The sequence below is a fragment of the Pteronotus mesoamericanus genome, unplaced genomic scaffold, assembly GCF_021234165.1.
Source record: "Pteronotus mesoamericanus isolate MK-2021 breed Mesoamerican mustached bat unplaced genomic scaffold, CSHL_Meso_final contig_20, whole genome shotgun sequence".
Lineage (NCBI taxonomy): Eukaryota > Metazoa > Chordata > Mammalia > Chiroptera > Mormoopidae > Pteronotus > Pteronotus mesoamericanus.
In genome coordinates this window covers 60,024,563-60,044,322 of record NW_026555085.1, presented here as the reverse complement: position 1 = coordinate 60,044,322, position 19,760 = coordinate 60,024,563, and the positions used below count along the sequence as shown (strand labels likewise).

General features: G+C 32.9%; 1 protein-coding gene across 5 annotated transcripts in view; it reads left to right on the top strand.

Moving 5' to 3' along the window:
* HACE1 (HECT domain and ankyrin repeat containing E3 ubiquitin protein ligase 1) overlaps positions 1-19,760 on the top strand; it is a 90,566-nt gene that overhangs the window by 11,085 nt on the left and 59,721 nt on the right. For 4 of the 5 annotated variants that reach the window (XR_008528773.1, XM_054569771.1, XM_054569770.1 and 1 more), the window contains exons 5-6: positions 4,439-4,514; positions 13,855-13,986. Coding sequence is in view for 4 of the 5 variants with exons in the window: in XM_054569771.1 (XP_054425746.1) it covers positions 4,439-4,514; positions 13,855-13,986 (208 nt within the window). In the remaining variant the exon portion in view is untranslated. Of the gene's footprint in view, positions 1-4,438; positions 4,515-13,854; positions 13,987-19,760 lie in introns of those variants that run through there. The other variant, XM_054569772.1, reaches the window with a different exon arrangement.

Genomic DNA, 19,760 nt, shown 5'->3' with positions numbered 1-19,760 from the left:
TTAAATACAGAGTAAATATTATATCCAGTTTATGTATAGTAATTATTTGAGAATGAGCTGTAGTAGATAGAGTAAGCTTTTTGGATAAGGGTAGCTTATTCCTTTCAGTGCCAAAACTGCTTTTCATTTTAGTTATAACAAAATGTTTCATCAATATGTAATGCACTTACTAGCCCTCCTTTTAATTTTTTAATTGCTTTTTCCCCATTATGAAAGTAGTATTTCCAAAATGTGAATATATTTTTCCTTTTCTTGATAACTCTGGTCATCATTATGAACATCATTACATTATTGTGTGCTATTTTAAATCCTACTATACTCTTTATGGTTTCTCCTTTTTTGTCAAAAATATTACACCTCTGTGTTTGTCTCTATTGCTATGTTTTACTTCTTAAAATTCTGTTGGACTGAAAAACCATACAAAAATGTTTGGAATTATATTCAAAATGAAAATAAGTACTTGAAACTTACATTTTTCTAATGCTATAAAACTTCTTTATGAAAATTTATTTCCATGTGTCTCTTCTTTTGATTACTCTTACAAATATTTTTCCTGTTTTGAACTGGGATCCTAGATATGGATATAGGTTTGAGACAAATTTTCACATACAAGAATTAAAGTGAAACCAAAAAGATAAGAACCCGTACTGATGTCTAAATTGGACTGGGAAGGACATAGTCTTTTGACCCCATCTAGTCTTCCCCATTTCCTGACTTAACATATGAACTAATTTAGTTATCCACTGTTCTAATTGGTAACAGCTTGCTGATTAAAGAATTGTTTTTATAATAATTGGCAACATTAGGTATGTTGTAGGGTGTCACCTAAATGTCATGAAGTAAATCATTAATTTCCTTCCTGAATTAATCTCAAACCTAGATACCTTATTCCAAGTGTTGGTAGAATAGTGACAAAGCTCTTTGAAAAAGTTACGCATTGAAAAATATCTCAGTACTCTGTATCTGCAAGGACAGATGGGTGTATTCATTGAATGGGTGTCTTGTACAACTTAGAGGTGCCCAATAAATTCTAAGCCACTTGAGTACTTGTTACTTCCTGTAGCTTCTTATGTGTTCAGAAATAGCTTTTTACTTTAATTTTTTTATGAGTTCATATCTGTGTAGACTAAAGCATAAGTTGTAGGGGATTTTGCCTCTTTTGCTAGTCCATTTGTTTCTTGTTTTTTCGTGTTTTTTTGTTTTTTTTTTGTTTCCTCAGCTACCATTGTCAGGTGCCCTACTTTAGCATTCCTTTCTTTACCCATTAATACTGGGTGCATTAGTACTGAATTGCCCTCCTTTCCAGCGGAAGACTCATTAAGCTGCCACAGAGCACTTAGGTGACAGATCCCTCTCCTATGGGTTACCATAAGCTTCCTATAATTGTTGCAATATTGGGGTGGGAAAATAGTTGCTTCCTGTATAGCAGGATCCACTGTTGCTTACAGTTGTATGGGAATAAAAGGGAAGACTTCAAAATTATTGTGTATCCTGTGGTTTCATATTGCTCAGATTTGAAACGTGATTTCTTCTTTATTTTTTTTGGCTAGATTGTGAGCTCCTAAAGCACAGAGCCCGTGTTAATATTTTAGCTCCAATTTTTAGCAAAATACGTGCTCTCTTAGTGGGTTGTTTTGACTTACCTCAGGTTCTGGAAAGTAGCAATAATGATTGTTAAGTAAGAAGAGGATCTATTTCTCTCATATTGCCTTGTACCTTTTGCAATTCATTTTTGAGAGGAGGTTCATTATGCACTGCTCTTTTTCTCAAGTGATCCCCACCCAAAATACTTCTTTGGGACCATTTCACTGGCCCGTTTCCACTAAGTGTTTATTTTGGCAATAAGTTGACAGGATTCTGAATAGGCTTTACATTCAGCAATATGGGCACAGACACACACATATTTTAAGCAGTGAATTCATTTTAATATGACTCTCTGGTCTGTTTTCTTGGCATTATTGAAGATTTATTTTAGAAGGTTTTCATAACAATGTGTTAGATGAAGGAATTTTGTAAATGTTTGAACTTGGAAGTTTACTCAGCTTTATTTTCTTCTGTTTCTTTTATTATAATGCTGATTTTAAATGACATTGACCTTCATTTTAGATACAAAAATCAAAGCAAGAAAAGTAATTTGTTCCTATAAAAGATTTATTCAGCCAATAAAAATTTTATCTATTGATTTATAAAGGTTAATAATAATTCATAAAGTTTTATTGAGGCTTATTGAGAACACCTAGGTATGCTTAGTACTGAGTTGATTAAAGAAATATGATATAATCCATGGCATGAAGAAACTTATCTAATTCAGTAAACAGTTATACATATATACTCTATGTACTAAATATTTTATATATCATGTACTATATATGTAGATACTATACTCATATTAAGGTTATATATAATATATATAACATACTACACAGTATACTATTACACGTACAGTGTTATGTGTTTTTTATATATGTAATTATTTACTCAACTAGATAATAAATATTTATGCCATGGATTACGCTTCCTTAATGCATATGTAGAAAATGGATATTATATACACACATGCACCCATCTGTATGTGTGTATCACTTTGTTTCCAAAGCAATAATTTTCATTTCATTACTTAATGAAGGGAACATCGATATAAATATTGAATAGTGACTAGTAATTGATCAGGCTAAGAGGAAACATTGTAAGCAAGTTAAATGGGTAGGCAGTTAAAAAGGGGGCAAAGGACTTGAATAGGCATTTTTCCAAAGAAGATACACAAATGGCCATTAAGTACATGTAAAGGTTCTCAATATCACTAACCATTAGGAAAATAAAAATCAAAACAATGATTAGATATTAACTCACTCATTAGTATGGCTATCAAAAAAAACTTTTGGTATAGAGAAATGGGAACTCTTGTGCACTGTTGGTGGAATGTAAAATGGAGCAGATGCTCTGAAAAACAGTTTGGTAGTTCCTCAAAAAATTAAAAATAGAATTACTGTATGATCCAACAATCCTACTTTTGGATATATACCCAGTAAAATTGAAAGCAGAGTCCCAAAGAAATATTTCTATACCCGTGATTATAGCTATTCGCAATAGCTAAAAGGAAAGTAATGTAAGTATCCATTGACGGATGAATGGATAAACAAAATGTGGCATATACCTACAGTGGAATATTAGTTAGCCTGAAAAAAGAAGGAAATTCTGACATATGCTAAAAAAAGGGATACATCTTGAGGAGATTATGTAAAGTGAAATTAGGCCACTCACAAAAAAGACAAACAACTGTGTGATTCCACTTTTATGAGGTACTTAGATAAGCCCAAACTGTAGAGACAGAAAGTAGCATGGTGGTTACAAATCTCTGGGGAGAGGGAATGGGGAGTTATTGTTCAATGGGTTTCAGTTTTCAATGTGAAAATAGTTCTTAAGATAGATGGTCGTGATGGTTGTACAGTATGAATATACGTAATATCACTGAATTGTACACTTAAAAATAGTTAAGATGCTAAATTCTGGCCCTGGCTGGGTTGCTCATTTGGTTATTGCGTTGTCCTGATATGCCAAGTTTGCGGGTTCCATCTCCTGTCAGGTTATGTACAAGAATCAACCAATGGATGCCTGAATAAGTGGAACAACAAATCAGTGTTTCTCTCTCTCTAAAAATCAATAGAATTTTTAAAAAAGCTAAATTTTATGTTATATATATTTTACCACAGTAGACATAATTTTAAAAAATAAAGTGGGTAGGGGGATGCATATACATGCATTTTATTAATTAATGTATATATTTTTATAATTCATCTTAGTTTCAACTTTGAATATTTTGCAATCAAGAATATAGAATACAACATCAAGATATCCTTTTGCTATATCCATTCCCCTTCCATTAGACTCATGTTATATTGCTAATGAAGATTACTATTTCAAACATTCGATCAACACTAGAACTGTCTTGGCACTTTTTAAAAAGATTTTATTTATTTATTTTTAGAGAGAGGGGAAGGGAGGGAGAAAGAGAGAGAAAGAAACATTGATGTGTGAATGATACATAGATTGGTTGCCTTTCACATGCCCCGAACTAGGGACCTTGACTGCAACCCAGGCATGTGCCCTGACTGGGAATTGAATCTGCCACCTTACAGTTTGCAGGCTGGCACTCAGTTCACTGAGCTGCACCAGCCAGGGCAAATCATGGCATTTTGAATAATAATTTGCCCCCATGACATGAAAATCTTATTGTGCTTTTTCTTTATCCTATTATCTTTGAGTTGCAGAAACCATTTTGCATATTATTTCAAATGTTATAGTGTTTATTTAAATATTGCAGATATAGATTGATACTTGCTATAAACTAATATTGAGTGTAGTTAATATTTCAGGAAAATAATTGTCATTTGTTTATTTTTCTTTTATTAGTTATTTGTGACTGCCTCTTTCTTTTCAGGCAGAAGAAATGCATGAGTAAATTATTAGAATACAGTGCTGATGTCAACATTTGTAATAATGAAGGCCTTACAGCAGTAAGTACTAAGAATTTCACGAGATTCTCAAAATACTTTTTAGAAGATAATATTGAAGGTGGTAGTAATGCAATGTATAGTATACATGTTTCTTTAGGTTACTTATTTGTGATAATTAAGAAGATGCAGAATGACTTGAGATATAGTTCTCAGCAATATTTATTAAGATAAACTGTGGTTTACCATATTTCTCCTTTTTCCTCATATTTCAGTTTATGACATTTCCTTTATTTTGAGGTCTTAGTTTCTTAGTTTTTGTCATCAATTTTCCAGGGACTTTTTAGGGGTATCTTTGTCAAGGTGTGTTATGAGTTCATTATAGGAGAGCTGTTTTTCACTATGTCCTTTTAAATTCTTTTTATATGTACATTATAGGAAAACTGTGTTGTTAGGCAGAAAGGGAAAAAAAGGTAACAAAGAGAATAACTACTCACCTGTATTCCCTGCACTCAGAGATAATCACTGTTAATATTTTGGCCTATATTATTTCAGAAGAATATGTTCTATTTAAACTATTTGTATTCATTTTGCCTTGTCATTTTTTTTTTTAAAAGTTATTTTTAATTTTTTACCTACATAGATATTATAGGGAGATGGTTTGGGATATTTCTGAGGAGACTGTTGAATTCAAGAATTTTAATTAAACTTCTTTTTCTGTCACTAATTGTGCATTATTCATTTTAGAAATAGAGATAAAATAGAATTTTGTGATTATTGAGAAGTTACTCTGAAGTTATGGCAGAAGATGTTAAGTTTTATTATTAAATTTAACCTTCCTTTACAAGAGGTGCATATGATGATCTATTAGTTAACTAGATGGTTGGAATCCTTTCACAATGTATATCCAATAATCACATTGTATACTTTAAATATTTCGCAGTTTATGTCAGTCATATCTCAGTAAAGCTGAAAATTCTTTTTTTTAAACAAATATTACCTTCCTTTGGTAATATTTGTAGGTTTTGAATCTTTTAACTTGTGAATAAAGATGAATATTGAGTATTTACTTACCATGCCAATTTTCAAGACCTTTCTGATTTAAAACATTTTTTTGGCAGGAGGGGGGACTCGTGGGGTGCAGTAGAGCACTAAAAAAAAAGCTTCCTTAAGATTTGTATCCTTCTTTTAATGGCTTATTAAAGAATAAGCTCAATCATGATTATATAGAATCCACAATTCCTGTGATAATTCAGATATTGTTATATGTATAGCATCATCTACTTTATAAAGAAAAACTGTTTTGAATATCTAGTGATTGCTTAGTAATATGCTAAGTATCACAGAGGGTTATAAAACTATGGAATTGGTATAGATCTCTCCTTAGGGCACAGTCTAGTATAGGCAAGATAAAATGTCCAATATTAATATAATTGTTTTATCACGTAAGTTTTTATGTGCTAATTCCTCATCCTTCTGAACTTAAAGGGAAGTGAAGTAGAAAACTTCTAAAATCAAATTTTTATTTAGAAATTATTCATGCATATATTTAAAGAGTCATTTGAGTCTCCAAGGCTTGTTATAGAAAAACAGTCTCTATCCTCTTTCTGCCTGGGATCAGCCTCAGTGTTCTCTCCTGTGGCCCTGATTGGTGTGGTATGCTTCCTTTTCTTGGATACTGTTCTGGCTGCCAACTATGTTCCTGTCTTGTCCCAGACTGCTATGGTGGAATTAATTCAACAATTAGGTTCATGGACACCATTGGGTGAAGGAAGCTAGGATGGTGAAAATGTGCTGCTACAGAAGCGCTCCTGAGGGGGAAGTAATCTTCAATAGGGAGCCAAGAGCCCCAGGATTATTTTTCTGAAAGAAGAGAATTGGTGACTGCAAGCTTTCTAGGCTGGTCACCCTCAGAAAGGATTTCTCATGTTTCTTCATTTGTTCTTTCAATGGGAATTTCTTGAATACCTACCATACGCTAGGTAGGCACTTTGCTGGTGTAGGGGTAGAGTAGTGAATATAACTGACCAAGTCTCCAAAGAAGAAAGTCAGTGGGTATTGGTGACACATTGTAATGAATGTGAACATAGGAGTTATGGGAGTCATAGCAGAGGACTCATCCCAGGAAATACCATGTGAGGGGAGGCCAAAGGGACAAATAGAAGTTAGAGTGGTAAAAGTGGTGGTGGTGGGAGTGGAATTGGGGAAGAGAGTTTTTGTTCTGTAGAATAGATTAGCAAAGGCATGGAAATGAAAGAGAGCGTGCTACATTAAAGCAGTAAGCTTAGCTGGTACTCAGATAGCCCTGGGGTTTCATGAATACTTCCAAAGGTCTATGGCATGTGTGGTTAAGGGGATCACTTTACAGATCTTCAGCTTCTATATGTGCTCTTTCTTAAGACAATCTGCTCAAGGACATCCTATAGTAGAGAGCCAGACCTTTCCACCTTGACCTTCAAAAGCACTCTTCCACCACTTTGAACATTGTATATTTTATACTCACCCATCCTGAATATTGCAAGACACACACATTATCAAGGATGGGATAGGGGTAGGGTCACACCAAAAAACAACTCAAAATATTGATGTCTGCTAAGTGTCCATCATTCAGCACCCTTAGGCTTTATAGACTCTTTCCTGACTTATATATGTATTGCTGTTAGCGGTGAGGTATTTAGACTTAAGTTGCTTTGTTCTGGATTCAGCACAATTATAAGAATTATGCAATAGGAGTGATGGAATATTTGTTTGGTTTGTCACTGATACCCTCTCCCAGATACTGTCAAAGAATTCATTGCCTCTAAGAGAAAGTTCCTTGAGAACAAAGCAAAAAGGACATCAGTAAGAAATACTGAAGTCAATGGTGACTTATTTCACCAAGGTGGCAAAGTCAGGGTGGACTTTTATCTATCTATCTATCTATCTATCTATCTATCTATTACCTATCTTCGTATTTATATCTATATTTCTATTTTATCTGTCTCAGGAAACAGAAAATGGGCAGTGGCTCCTAATGGGTATAGGTTTTCTTTTAGGGGGAATGAAAATGTTCTTTAGTTGATGGTGGTAATTATTGTACAGCCCTGAATATACTAAAAACCAATAGGTTACATACATTAAATAGGTGAATTGTATGACTAGTTATATGGCGTTATACCTCAAATAAGTATACAAACACCTTATGACACCCTCTCCCCCCAAAAAATAAAACATTCTCTTGATACTCCTTTCAACCTCCAAAATTCTCATTTTATAGTCGATTCTTCTGAAGTATTGTTAATGGATTTAAAAACTTTGTTTCCCTGTATCTGAATAACATGCTAATACTGCTCCTTTTTTATTTTTTTTCAGTTTTAGGCATCACCTATTGACTTTCTGGAAAATAAGATAATATCTCTCTTTTTCAGTCCCTCTTCCTCACATTCCATCATGTATGTACAAGCACATTTCCCTCTTACCTTTACAAATATAGACATAATTTTAGCAACATCATTTTTCAGTGTTTTAATTTTTGATTATATAAAAACTATTCATAATTAGGCTATGTTGTTTTCCATAGTACTTTTCTTATAATGCATTTTATTTTCCATGTAGTTAATAATCACATTTAAAAAATTGAGATAATTATAGATTCATATGCAGTTGTAAGAAATGATACAGAAAAATCCCCTATATATTTTGCTCAGTTTCTCAATGACCACATTTTATAGAACCATAGTATAATATAATATCATGACCAGGATATTGACATTGATGCAGTCTGACTCATTTCCCCAGTTTTACTTGTTTACTTGTACCCAGTTTTACCTGTGTGTCTGTGTATGTATGTGTATCAAGTTGTATACAATTTTATTACCTGTGTAGGCCCACGTGTCTATTACCGTAGACAATATTCCAAACATTTCTAATTCCACAAAGATGTCCTGTGTTGCTCTTCTTTAAAAACCACACCTTTCTTCCCCTTAACTCCATGCCTAACCCCTGGCAACCACTAATCTGTTTGATTTTAATAATATTATATAAATGTAATCATATTGTGTGGAAGCTTTGGGGATTGGCTTTTGTATGCTCATCATATTCCCTGGAGATTGATTCAGATTTTTGTGTGTATCAATATTGGTTCTTTTACATTACTGACTAGTATTCCTTGGTGTGAATGTACCACTGTTTATTTAACTATTCACCTGTTGAAGGACATCTGGGTTGTTTCCTCTTTGGAGCTATTTACAAATAAAGCCACTATAAACATAAACAGTGTACAGGTTTTTGTATGAACATAAAAATTTTCATTTCTCTGGAATAAATGCCCGGGAATGCAGTTGCTGGGTTGTATGGCAGTTTTATGTTTAATTTTCAAATGAGCTGCCTAGCTTTTTCAGAGTGGCTGTATCATTTTACAACCCCACCAGGAATCTCACTTTTTGGCATCCTCATCAGCATTTGGTGTTGTTATTGTTATTAGTTTTTCTTTTTTCTTTTAGCCATTATTCTAGGTATATAGTGATATCTCTTGCTGTTTTAACTTGAATTTGCCTAATTACTAATGTTGTTGAACATGTTTTCATGTGCTCTCTTATCAATTTTTCATCCTTTTATGTGAAATGGTAGTTCATTGCTATTTATAATTGGATTTTTTAACTGTTGAATTGTGATAATTCTTTATGTATTGAAGATACTAGTTCTTTGTCAAGGATTAGTCTTTTACAAATATTTTCTCCAAATCTTTAGTTTGCCTTTTTAAACTCTTAAACGGGTTTTGTTGTAGGGCAAAAGTTTTAAATTTTGATGAAGTCCAATATATGAGGTTTTCCTTTTATGGAAAAGAACTCTGCCTAGCTCTAGATCCTGAAGATTTTCTCCTATCTTTTTTCAAAAAATTTTATAATTGTATATTTTGTATCTAAGTCTTAGGATCTATTTCAAACTCATATCAGTATAAGATGTGACACTTAAGTCAAGGTTCTGGTTTTGCCTATGAAGTCCAATTACTCTGGCATGGTTAGTTGAAAAGGCTATCTGTCCTGCATGAAAATGGTTTGCATCTTTCCCAAAAACCTGTTGGGCTGGGGCTGGGGGGTGGGGGTGGGGTGTGTGTGTGTGTGTGTGTGTGTGTGCATTTTTTTTAAATTTACTTTCAGAGAGAGGGTAAGGGAGAGAGGGAGAGAAACATTAGTGTGTCAGAGATACATTGATTGGTTGTCTTTTGCACACCCTCAACTTGGGGCCTGGCCTACAGCCCACGCTTGTGCCCTGACTGGGGATCAAACCAGCAACCTTTCAGTTCTCAGGCTGGTGCTCAGTCCACTGAGCCACACCAGCCAGGGCGTTAGGCATATTTGTGTAAGGTTGTTTCTGGGTTCTCAATACTGTTCCACTGATCTAGGTGTCTGTCCTTTTGCTAATACACACAGTCTTGATAATTGTAGCTTCATAGTAAGCCTTATTATCAGGTGGAGTAATTTCTCCCACTTTTTTTTCTGTAAGATTGTGTTAGATATACTGATTCCTTTGTCTTTTCATATAAATTTTAGAATAAAGTTGTCTATGACAAAAAATCCTTACTGGGATTTTTATTGGAACTGCATTAAACCTATGGACCAATTTGGGGAGAATTGACAGCTTTACTATGTTGAATGTTCCAATCTATAAACACAGTGTTTCTCCCTATTTATTTAGGTCTTAGATTTCTGTTATCAGCATTTTGTATTCCTCAGCATACAGATCTTGTCCATCTTTTAAGTGTATAGCTAAATATTTCATTTTCTTTTGAGCAGTAGTAAATGGTATTATGATTTTAATTTTTGTTTCTGTATGTTTACTGACAGTATATAGAAATGTGTTTGGTTTTTGTATTTTGATCATGTATCTTGAGACCTTGCTAAACTCACTTATGAGTTCCAGGAGATTTTTGTAGATTCCTTGGGATTTTTTGTTATCTGCAAATAGATATATAGTTTTCAGTTCCAATCTGTATGTCTTTTATTTCTCTTTCTTCCCTTACTATAGCTTAATACATTTTTTCAAATTTTCCAAGTATTTAATTATTAATTCATTACCAAACTTTCCCTAAGCTTTATAACTATCCTTATAATATGTATTCAGGAAATTCCTTCTCTATTTTTAAAGACTTTATTTATTTATTTTTAGAGAGAATGGAAGGGAGGGAGGAGTAGAGGGATAGAAACATTGATGTGGGAGAGAAACATTGATGTGGGAGAGAAATATCTATTGGTTGCCTCTTGCATACACTTAGAGGTAACCCAGGCATGAGTCCTGCTGACCTGGAGTCCTATGGGGTGACCTTTTGGCCTGCAAGGCGCTCATCCCACTGAGCCACACCAGTCAGGGTCAGTGCCTTTCTTCTTGATTAGTTTTGAACGAATCTCTCATGGAGACCTCTGTTCTCCCCGAGCCAGACTGCTTGATTTCTAGGTCTGCTTCACACTTTTTGGAATGTCACCATCATCCTGGAGATTCCTTTTGCCTTTCTCTTGGGTTCTTTGGGTTCTTTGTTATATAGGTTCTATATCTGTTTTTTTTTTCCTAGTAACTAATCTGTTACTTTGCTGGAGCAAATTTTCTAGTAATTAACTGAGAAAGGATGTATGGGAGGCAAATTTGTTCATAGTTTGCATGAGTGAATGTTACTTGAGTCTTGGAGTTTGTCTGATTATGCAATTGATAATTTAACTGACAATGAAATTCCAGGCTGGACATTGCTTTCCCTTAGAACTTTAAAAACATTGCTTCGTTGTCTTCTGGTTTTCATTTTTGAAAGTGTGGTCCATTTTGATTCTGATTCTTTTTATGAAACCTGTTTTTTCTTTTCCCTTCTCTCTGTAGAAACTTACAGAATCTACTCTGTCCATAGAGTTCTGAAATTTCATGGCTATATGTCCTGGTTTGGATTAATTTTATCCATTTGGTTGGATAATACTGATGTTTTATCAGCCTGGAAACTAATGTAATGGGAGCTCATAAGAAATTTTCATAAATGATTTCTTTGGTGATTTCCGCTCCTCTGTTTTCCTTACTCTCATCTTTTTGAATTCCTGTTGTTTGAATATTGGACTCCTTGGGCTAGCCTTTCAATCTTCTTACCTTTTCTCTTGTTTCTCCATTTCTGTCTTTTTGTGCTTTCTGGGAGACTTTTTCAATATTATCTGCTAAATCTTCTTTTGAGTTTTCATGCCTCTAATCACATTATTAATTTTTGAGAGGTTTTTTTTGAACTGCCCATTTAAAAAATTTTTTTTCTTCTCTTGTTTTAAGGGTGTAGTCAGCATGTTCTCTCTTTGAGAGTATTAAATCTAGTTTTTTTCTTTTGAAGTTTCTTTCTTGAATATTCATTGTTCCTTTTCTTCTCTACTTTGGCTTTTAGTTTATTTTGTATTTTGTCTTTTAAATTAGCTGCATTTGTCAGATGTTTGATGGGAGAGGAGAAAGCTCTTCGAAAGCCTTGAATGAGTGAGGTTTGTTCACTGTGGGCTTCAGTGTAGGGTGATCTGTCTTTAGGACCTTTCCTGATGTCATTTTCTTTCGGCATTTACTCTTGAACTGCTTAGCATTCTGGATGCTGGGTGGAGGAGAATGCTTTGGGATTTCAGTATTCACTGTGTAAACTTGCACTTCATCTCCCTTTTCAGAGTGCCACTCTTGCCTCAATGTGCCTAGCGTCTTTTACTTTAACATTTTTGTTTTTAAGCCTCTTGTGTTCTGTCAAATTGAGGGGGGACATTTACTGGCCATGCAGAGTAGGGAAGGATTGGGGAACTAAGGGTCTAAGTCTTATCAAACAGTCTTTCAACTGATCTGACTGGAGTCCCACATTTACTCCTGCTTCAAGAGGTAATTACTAATGATTCTTTAAGTGTTTTGGGAGTTCTGTGATAGGATCATGGTCCTTGGCTTTGTCTACTGCTGATTTAGGCTTCAGCTTTTGGTTTTGACAAGTCAGACAAAAGCTTCCAGTTCCCAAAATTTGTTGCTGTTGTATTCTTTTCTTTATCATATTGAGTTTGTTCTTTAAGATGAAGTACTCTTTACTGTCATTTCACTGGTGTTTGGGGAAGAAATCGATCTGATACATGTGTTCAAGCTGCTGTTTTAAAACCGAAGTTTCGTGATGCACGCGTGCGCGCACACACACACTTTATATGTATATAAACTATATATATATATATCAAGCAAGTATCAGCAAGTATCATTATCATTATATCATTAGTATCAGCAAGAGGAAGCTTTGATTAGCACTACAGAACATTTTAAGACTTGAGTTACAAAAGATTATCACATTATTTGCACTTGTAATTGGCTTCCCTTTTTACACATGTTGGCAAGAGAAAAAAACTAGTATATGGCTGAAAGATAAAATAACCACATTCTATGGATAGCTTTAAAATGAAAGATGAGGCTTATGTTGAAGGATTGATTAACACATTTAATAAACCAATCTTTTTAACACTAATCAATGTTTTTTTTTTTTTCCTTTTGATGACTTTTTTTGTATATAGACTGGAAACAGCAAAATTTTACATGTCTTTTTCTTTCTTGCTGCCCAGGTTGATGTTTCCATAAAGTAGTTTTAAGTTACATCCGTTCAGATTTTAAGCATTTTGATTTACCTAAAAAGGGATTGTTCATAGAAAAAATTTACTTTGGACAGTATACAGGACTGGTGGAGGTAGGCTATTTCACATCAGATAGTACAATCTGTATCAGCCATGTGGCTGGTTTCTGTAGATGCCCTTTGCTGTTCTCACTAAAGGTGCCTTGTATCTTGAGTTAGTTCACTCTTCTTGCCCATGGGAGTCATGCATCTTGTCACTGAGTCCATGTCCTTAATCATATTTTTTAATTGGAAAAAAGTCAAATGAAAATGGATGGTTCGCATAGTGCAGAGTTTTAACATTGATTATCTTTGAGTGGTAGACTTACTGGCGTTTTGTATTTTTTTTATTTTCCATATTTTTTTATTATTTATATATGATATCTGTATTACCTGTAAAATACAGGAAGTAAAGAATATGACACCTACTGGTTAATTACTTTTTAACTTATGTTTGCTTCTGGGGAAGGGAAAAAATATTTAGTACCTTTTTTCAAGAGACAAGATATGCATAGAGTCCAGGATCATCTAAGAAACAGAGTACTTAATGATCCTAAGTCTACACTTAACTACTTTGAACAATGAAGTGCTTCATTTTGAAATACATGGTGGTGTAACTAACCTACATATTGATGCATATTTTCCTCATACATAAAAAATACAGGTGTTAAATTTTAATTTTAGTTTTTAGTGTGTGTATTATGCTCACAATTTGGGAAATAATAGCATTATTTATCTGCTGTTTTTATATGAAAAACTCTTGCATAAATGTTAAGTAACTGAATGGCTGCACAGATACACTGGCTGGCTGTGAATGGGCGGACAGAACTACTCCATGACCTTGTACAACACGTCAGTGACGTCGATGTTGAGGACGCAATGGGGCAGACAGCGCTGCATGTGGCCTGCCAGAACGGTCATAAGACGGTAAATTCAGCTGTGAGAATTTTAAGTTGCATGTGTTTATTTTTTAAAACTCTCAATCCCAGAAAAGTTTTTACTGTGTACAATTAGGAACATGAAGCATTATAGCAAAATCTTGTTATAATATTTTCTGCATCATACAGACTTCTGATTAATATATTTAATGTAGAAAAAAGGAATAGAAAATAGTGCTTTTAAATTTGTTTAAAATATTTGTAATTTGGGTTTATTTTATTTCTGATTTGTACATTTTTAATTGTTGAATATATTAAAATTTTAATGTAGTATGTTCATATCTAACTAAAAATTATGTCTTGTTCTCAGTTTCATCAACTAACTTCTTCCTATTTTACTTTATTTTTTTACTACTAAGCCTCAATTATTGGAATTAAATAGTAAAAAAAGTGAATACTGACATTGCTTAAAGAGTTTAACCTGGGCTATCCTATTTGTATACTGTCTTAGAATATGATACAAAGACTAGAATGACAGTTGTTTTCTTTCTGGCTTTAGATTTCTGAAATCATACATTTGTCCTATAACTATACTTTTTCTGTTATTCCTATGCACAAACATTTGGCTTTTAAAATTGCTAATAGCTTTCTTTCTCATTAGGAAACTTCGCTGCCTTATATAAAGGTTGTTAGCATAAGATTTTAGATGAATTTCCGCTTTGCTATAATTTCCTATGATTTCCTGGTTACTTTCAGTTTTATTTTTACATTTACTATTATTCGTAATACAATTTATTTACTTGCTAATCAACAACAAAGACCACCCCAAAACAAAAAGTCACATCCACAACTACAAAGATACCAAATTTGTTTATGTTTATTTTTTTGTATACTGTCTGAGTCTTATCTTTTTTGTTGGGAGAGTTTTTAGTGGAATCCTGGACTTCCATCTCTGCAAACACTTTTTTCCTAATCTGGGTTCAGGATGTAGGATCCAACATGATTAGATACTTTACATACGACTTCAATTCACAGAATATTCCACTTGTTTGAGATAGTGAGGCCAAGGTTGACATCGTCTTATGTTTAATAAGAGTTCAATAAAAGAGGAAGGATATAGGATTGTTTTTTATCTTCCAGGAATTTCTTCTGAACATCAGTGTTCATTTTAAGTTTTTTATCTTTTATCATCTGAAAACTAACCCAGTATTTTCACGGTGCATTCTTACTCATTATTTTTTACTTTCTCAGATTCCACACTATTAAATTTTAAAAGTATTCCATATGAAAAAAAATTACCTGAAATATTATTGTGAGTGGCTCAGGTTTTTACGCAGCTCATGCTTATCAGAGAATGAGTCCTATTGGTAGCTCTCATAGGACAGAAAAGCACTTACTTTAATATAAACGTTGTTTTGCTATATAACATATAAGAAGAGTATCATTTACTAAGATTGTAAAACCTACCTGTGTACCCAAAACTTGTGTAGGAAAAGCTAGAATTTAGATTAGAAGTGATCTATAAAAGCTAATTTTAGTTGTCTTGAATCAGTGAAGAAGCAAGAATTACATAGGAAATCTTGTTTCAAAACATGTGCGTTACAGGCTGCATTAGAAATTTAGAATTGCCTTCTGAAGTTATTGAAAGGTAGTTAGTATAAGTATAATATATTCCATATGGTTTGCAACCTAAAGCAGGTGTGGTAAAGTAAGGGAGAATTCCTCATAGCCAAATGCCTTTGAAGAATTGTATTCTCAGAAGATTTATAGGGAGTCTGACTTTACTGTGGTGATGAGTTTTACAGGGTGAGATTTTGCAGATATAGTAGAGGAGGAAGTGTACAAAAAACCATGTTGACTTGGGGTTGATTGTATTAGTGAGTGACATTCCATTCTGTCATAGTTGATCAGTTATAGTTATCTGCAAGGATCATATACATATAATGTTTAAAACTGGCAATTTTCTGAATCATTTTATTCATCTTTACTCCTTCTTCAATGAGGGCAAGAAGGAATCTTGAAAAATTACTGTCTTCTAGCCTCCAGGCTGAATTGTACCTCTAAAAATCTGTGTTGATAGTTGTGTTGATATTACCTGTGTTTCATAATTACTCATATATTTCTGGGCCTTATTCAGATGTCAGTAGAGGAGCATACCCTTTTATGTTGAGTTAGATATGATTTATTCATTTATGAGATATAATTTATTATAGGATAGGGATTATTGAATTTTTTAACTCTTTGCATATCTTTACATAAGTTGAATACTGAGTCTAAAATGCTTGTCAGCTACCACAGTGACTTATTTTAGTGGCAAGTAAAAGTGGCCTTTTCATGGAGTCAAAGTAGCCATTTCTTACATAAAATCATTAAAAGGTATTGAAAACTGGTGTCAGTGTAGATATGGTTTTCAAGATTTCAGTTTATGTTTAAGTTTAAAAGCTTGTGTATTGCTTATATAATTTTTACAAAATATAAAACTTTAAAGAGGGAGAGAAACTCTACTTAAAAAACATTTATAAAAACATACCATTTCTTTTCAAATAAAGAGATAGGTACGATAAACAAATCCTCTGAAATTTACTCTCTAATCTCATATTAGGGTAAATCTCAAGGGTGCATGACAATACCTCCCCCACCTATTATATTAATTTGTTTAAAATTGTGTTTCTGTTACTTGCAACTGAAATTATAATGTTTTAACCAATACATTTAAATTTTTTTTCCTTTGAACTGATACTCCTAATAATCAGGTGTATATTTTTAGAAGTGGATCATTCCACTTTACAGAATTGAAAATTGGATGACTCATCCATGATCACACTGTTAGGAGTCAAATTAGAATTAGAGCCTAGGCTGTGTAATTGAAAACATAACAAATTAACACATATACTCTTGATAATATCTAACAAATATCAAATTAATAAGTTTCATGTTTATTGTAACATTGTTTTTCAGAGTGAAGAGAATAACAAATATAATTTTAAATGTGCTGAATAAAGGGAATAGTCATGATATTTGATGCCAAGAATGCAGTATGTTTATAAAATATGTGATTTGGTTTCTTAGGAGACTAAAAAGTTCAGAACTTTAAAAAAAAGAAGAAGGGTACATGATAAGATTTTGAGTAACTGGCTAAAACTTTGTAGAATTTGTACTTGAATACTATATTCTTGCTTTAATGACAAGAAATGTTTTCCAGATTTACATTGCTTTTTTGAGAATTAAAAGATTTGGTACACTCACTTTTGTTATAACCAAAAAATTGAGTAATCTTTGCTATGGTTTCATATAGATGCATCTGTTTCACTAACATTGAACCAAAATGAAGGTAGTGGTTTGGTCATCTGAAGAGTACGTTCTGATCTTTATTTGTCCTTGCAACATCATAGCACTAGATTTTAAACTGCTTCTATACTTATTTATAAATGATCAGGTGAAAGAAATGATCATAACTCCTTAATAATGTAATTCTTTATAACTTAGGTCAGTTGTTATTAGCTGTACAATACTAAAATTATGATTTGTCTTTGGATATTGATTTTAACAAGTCATTTCAGAGTTTGATTATTCAGTGTGCTTATTGTATAGTCTTTGACAACTTTTTCTTCCCCTGCCTTATGTACCTCCTAAGGTATACATATTTTTTACTGATTACAAAATTAAGAAAAGAGTTGTGAACACATCGGAAGACACTTAAAAGCAATAATAGTATTGGTACTGTTACTGCTATTATTAATATAGATAATGTAAATCTAGAAGGAAATATAGAGAGCACTATCCGGATCCTTAATTCGTTTACTCTTGTGCAGTGTGTTGTTTGCGGTTTAATCATGTTTTCAGAAAGAGTAGTGAGACCTAATATTATTCTACATAGGTATAATTGACTCTGATTTTTTTTGGTCATAAATTGAACTTACTTTTTGGTAACGTTCTTTGTCATTAGTTAAAATTTATTAATGTGTCGAATTGCCTCAAATAGTTGCTTAATGTATCCCTGGAATAACTGGGATTTAGAAACCCTAGAGAACTGTCAGATGGTTCAGTCTTAATTTATGTAAATTAGAGTATACAGCAGGATTAATTTATGGACAAATTTCCATTTTCTTATAAAATAAATTTTATTTTTATCAGAATAAATTTTATATTGCTAAATTTATATGCTGAATATGAAGCTTTTTAAACATATAAAATGATAACTGAACCCTGCTTGTGGTAGATTTAAGCTCCTGAAACATAAAAGCAGTCCTTTGACACTGATGTTATAGAATATCTTTGATAGAACTGACTGCATTTTTTTTGCTGAAATTGTAGGCTTGTTAAAGGAACAGTGCTCATTCACCTATGTTCAGTCAGCTCTCTTGATATCTTTAGCCAGCTTCCAAGCTTTTCATCCAGAGATTATAGTATAGACATGCTTAAGTAAAAGCTTTGCAAAAATATTGATTGGATCAGCCTCAAGGCACAAAGGTAGATAGACTAACATTACATATTTTTTGTATTTTTAGGTTTTGAGTAATTTATTCTAATGCTAGACTTCTCCTTTATCACTTCTGGGAAATGTGAGCAAAAATAGAAAGTTCTCTTACTATTCTGATTTTTCTCATATAAATGGATAATACTGATTTTTTTTTTTTGCTAGATATTACATAAGAGTTTAAAGTCCCCATAGTTTTATGTGGACAGATTTCTAGAGAAGACATATAAACCAGTCACTGATTAATGACTTGGCCATTTTTCTTAGTGCTTAAGTTATTTGTGCATTGCCAATAAGTCATGTCATCTGAGTTTTTTTCTAATGTTCAGAATTTTTAAAATTAAATTTATTGGGGTGACATTGGTTAATATCCATAATTATTTTTAATAAAAGGTAAAACAAAGATCCTTTTTGGTTATTTGGCCTTTCAGTGTATGATAATGCTATAGTAGATTTTTACTTGTAGTTTTAATATTGAATATGTATTATTCCTTTTTACTTTGATCAGTGTTGTTTAGAGCCTTGGCATTGATAAAGTAGAGCTGCCTTGGATTTCTTACTTTGTAATTTATCAGTGTATTGGGCACAGGTGGTCTTTGTTAGTCACTGCCTTCAATTAAATGACTTTTGTGATTGACCCAAACATTAGCTTTGCACATTAGTTTTCTACTCAGGATATTGTTTTATCATTTGAAAGGTCATGAAGTCTGTAGAAAATGTGTCGTTTCTTTTTAAGGATTTCTTGCAGCCCATATGAAAATCCCCTTTCAATGCTTTTCCTTCAAGTGTCCTTCCCGGCACTTTCTTATTTCATAAGGAAGAAGACCCCCAACCCCCATTGTAGATTATCTAGAAATACGAGAATAATTTTTTTTTTTTTTAAGAGGAGGAGGGAATTTCAAATTCTGAATTATTTTAAAGCCATATTTTGGTGATCTAAATGAGGCATATAAAGTTATATCAGCTCAGTGTCCTTCTTAAAATTGTGTTGTGATAACTTGAAAAATAGAGGTAATCTTGTATCAGCCACATTTATTTATGTTGGCATACTTCTACATTTATAGTTACTAAATTGTAAGCTGCTGAGCTTAATGTTTGCAAGTAAATGAGAAGCCATAAAATAAGCAGACACAATGCAGGTTTTCACAGCAGTTATTTTGTATAGGGGTTTAGTGGTGAGAAATATGCTAAAACAAATTTGAGTTCAAATCTGTCATTCAAATTCTATCAATTTTTCTGGATAGGTTTTATTGCCATCTAGCATGCTAGATATTTCATTTATTTCTTTTGTCTCTTGGTCTTCCTTTTCCACTAGAATGTAAGCTTCATAAAGACAGAGAGTTTTG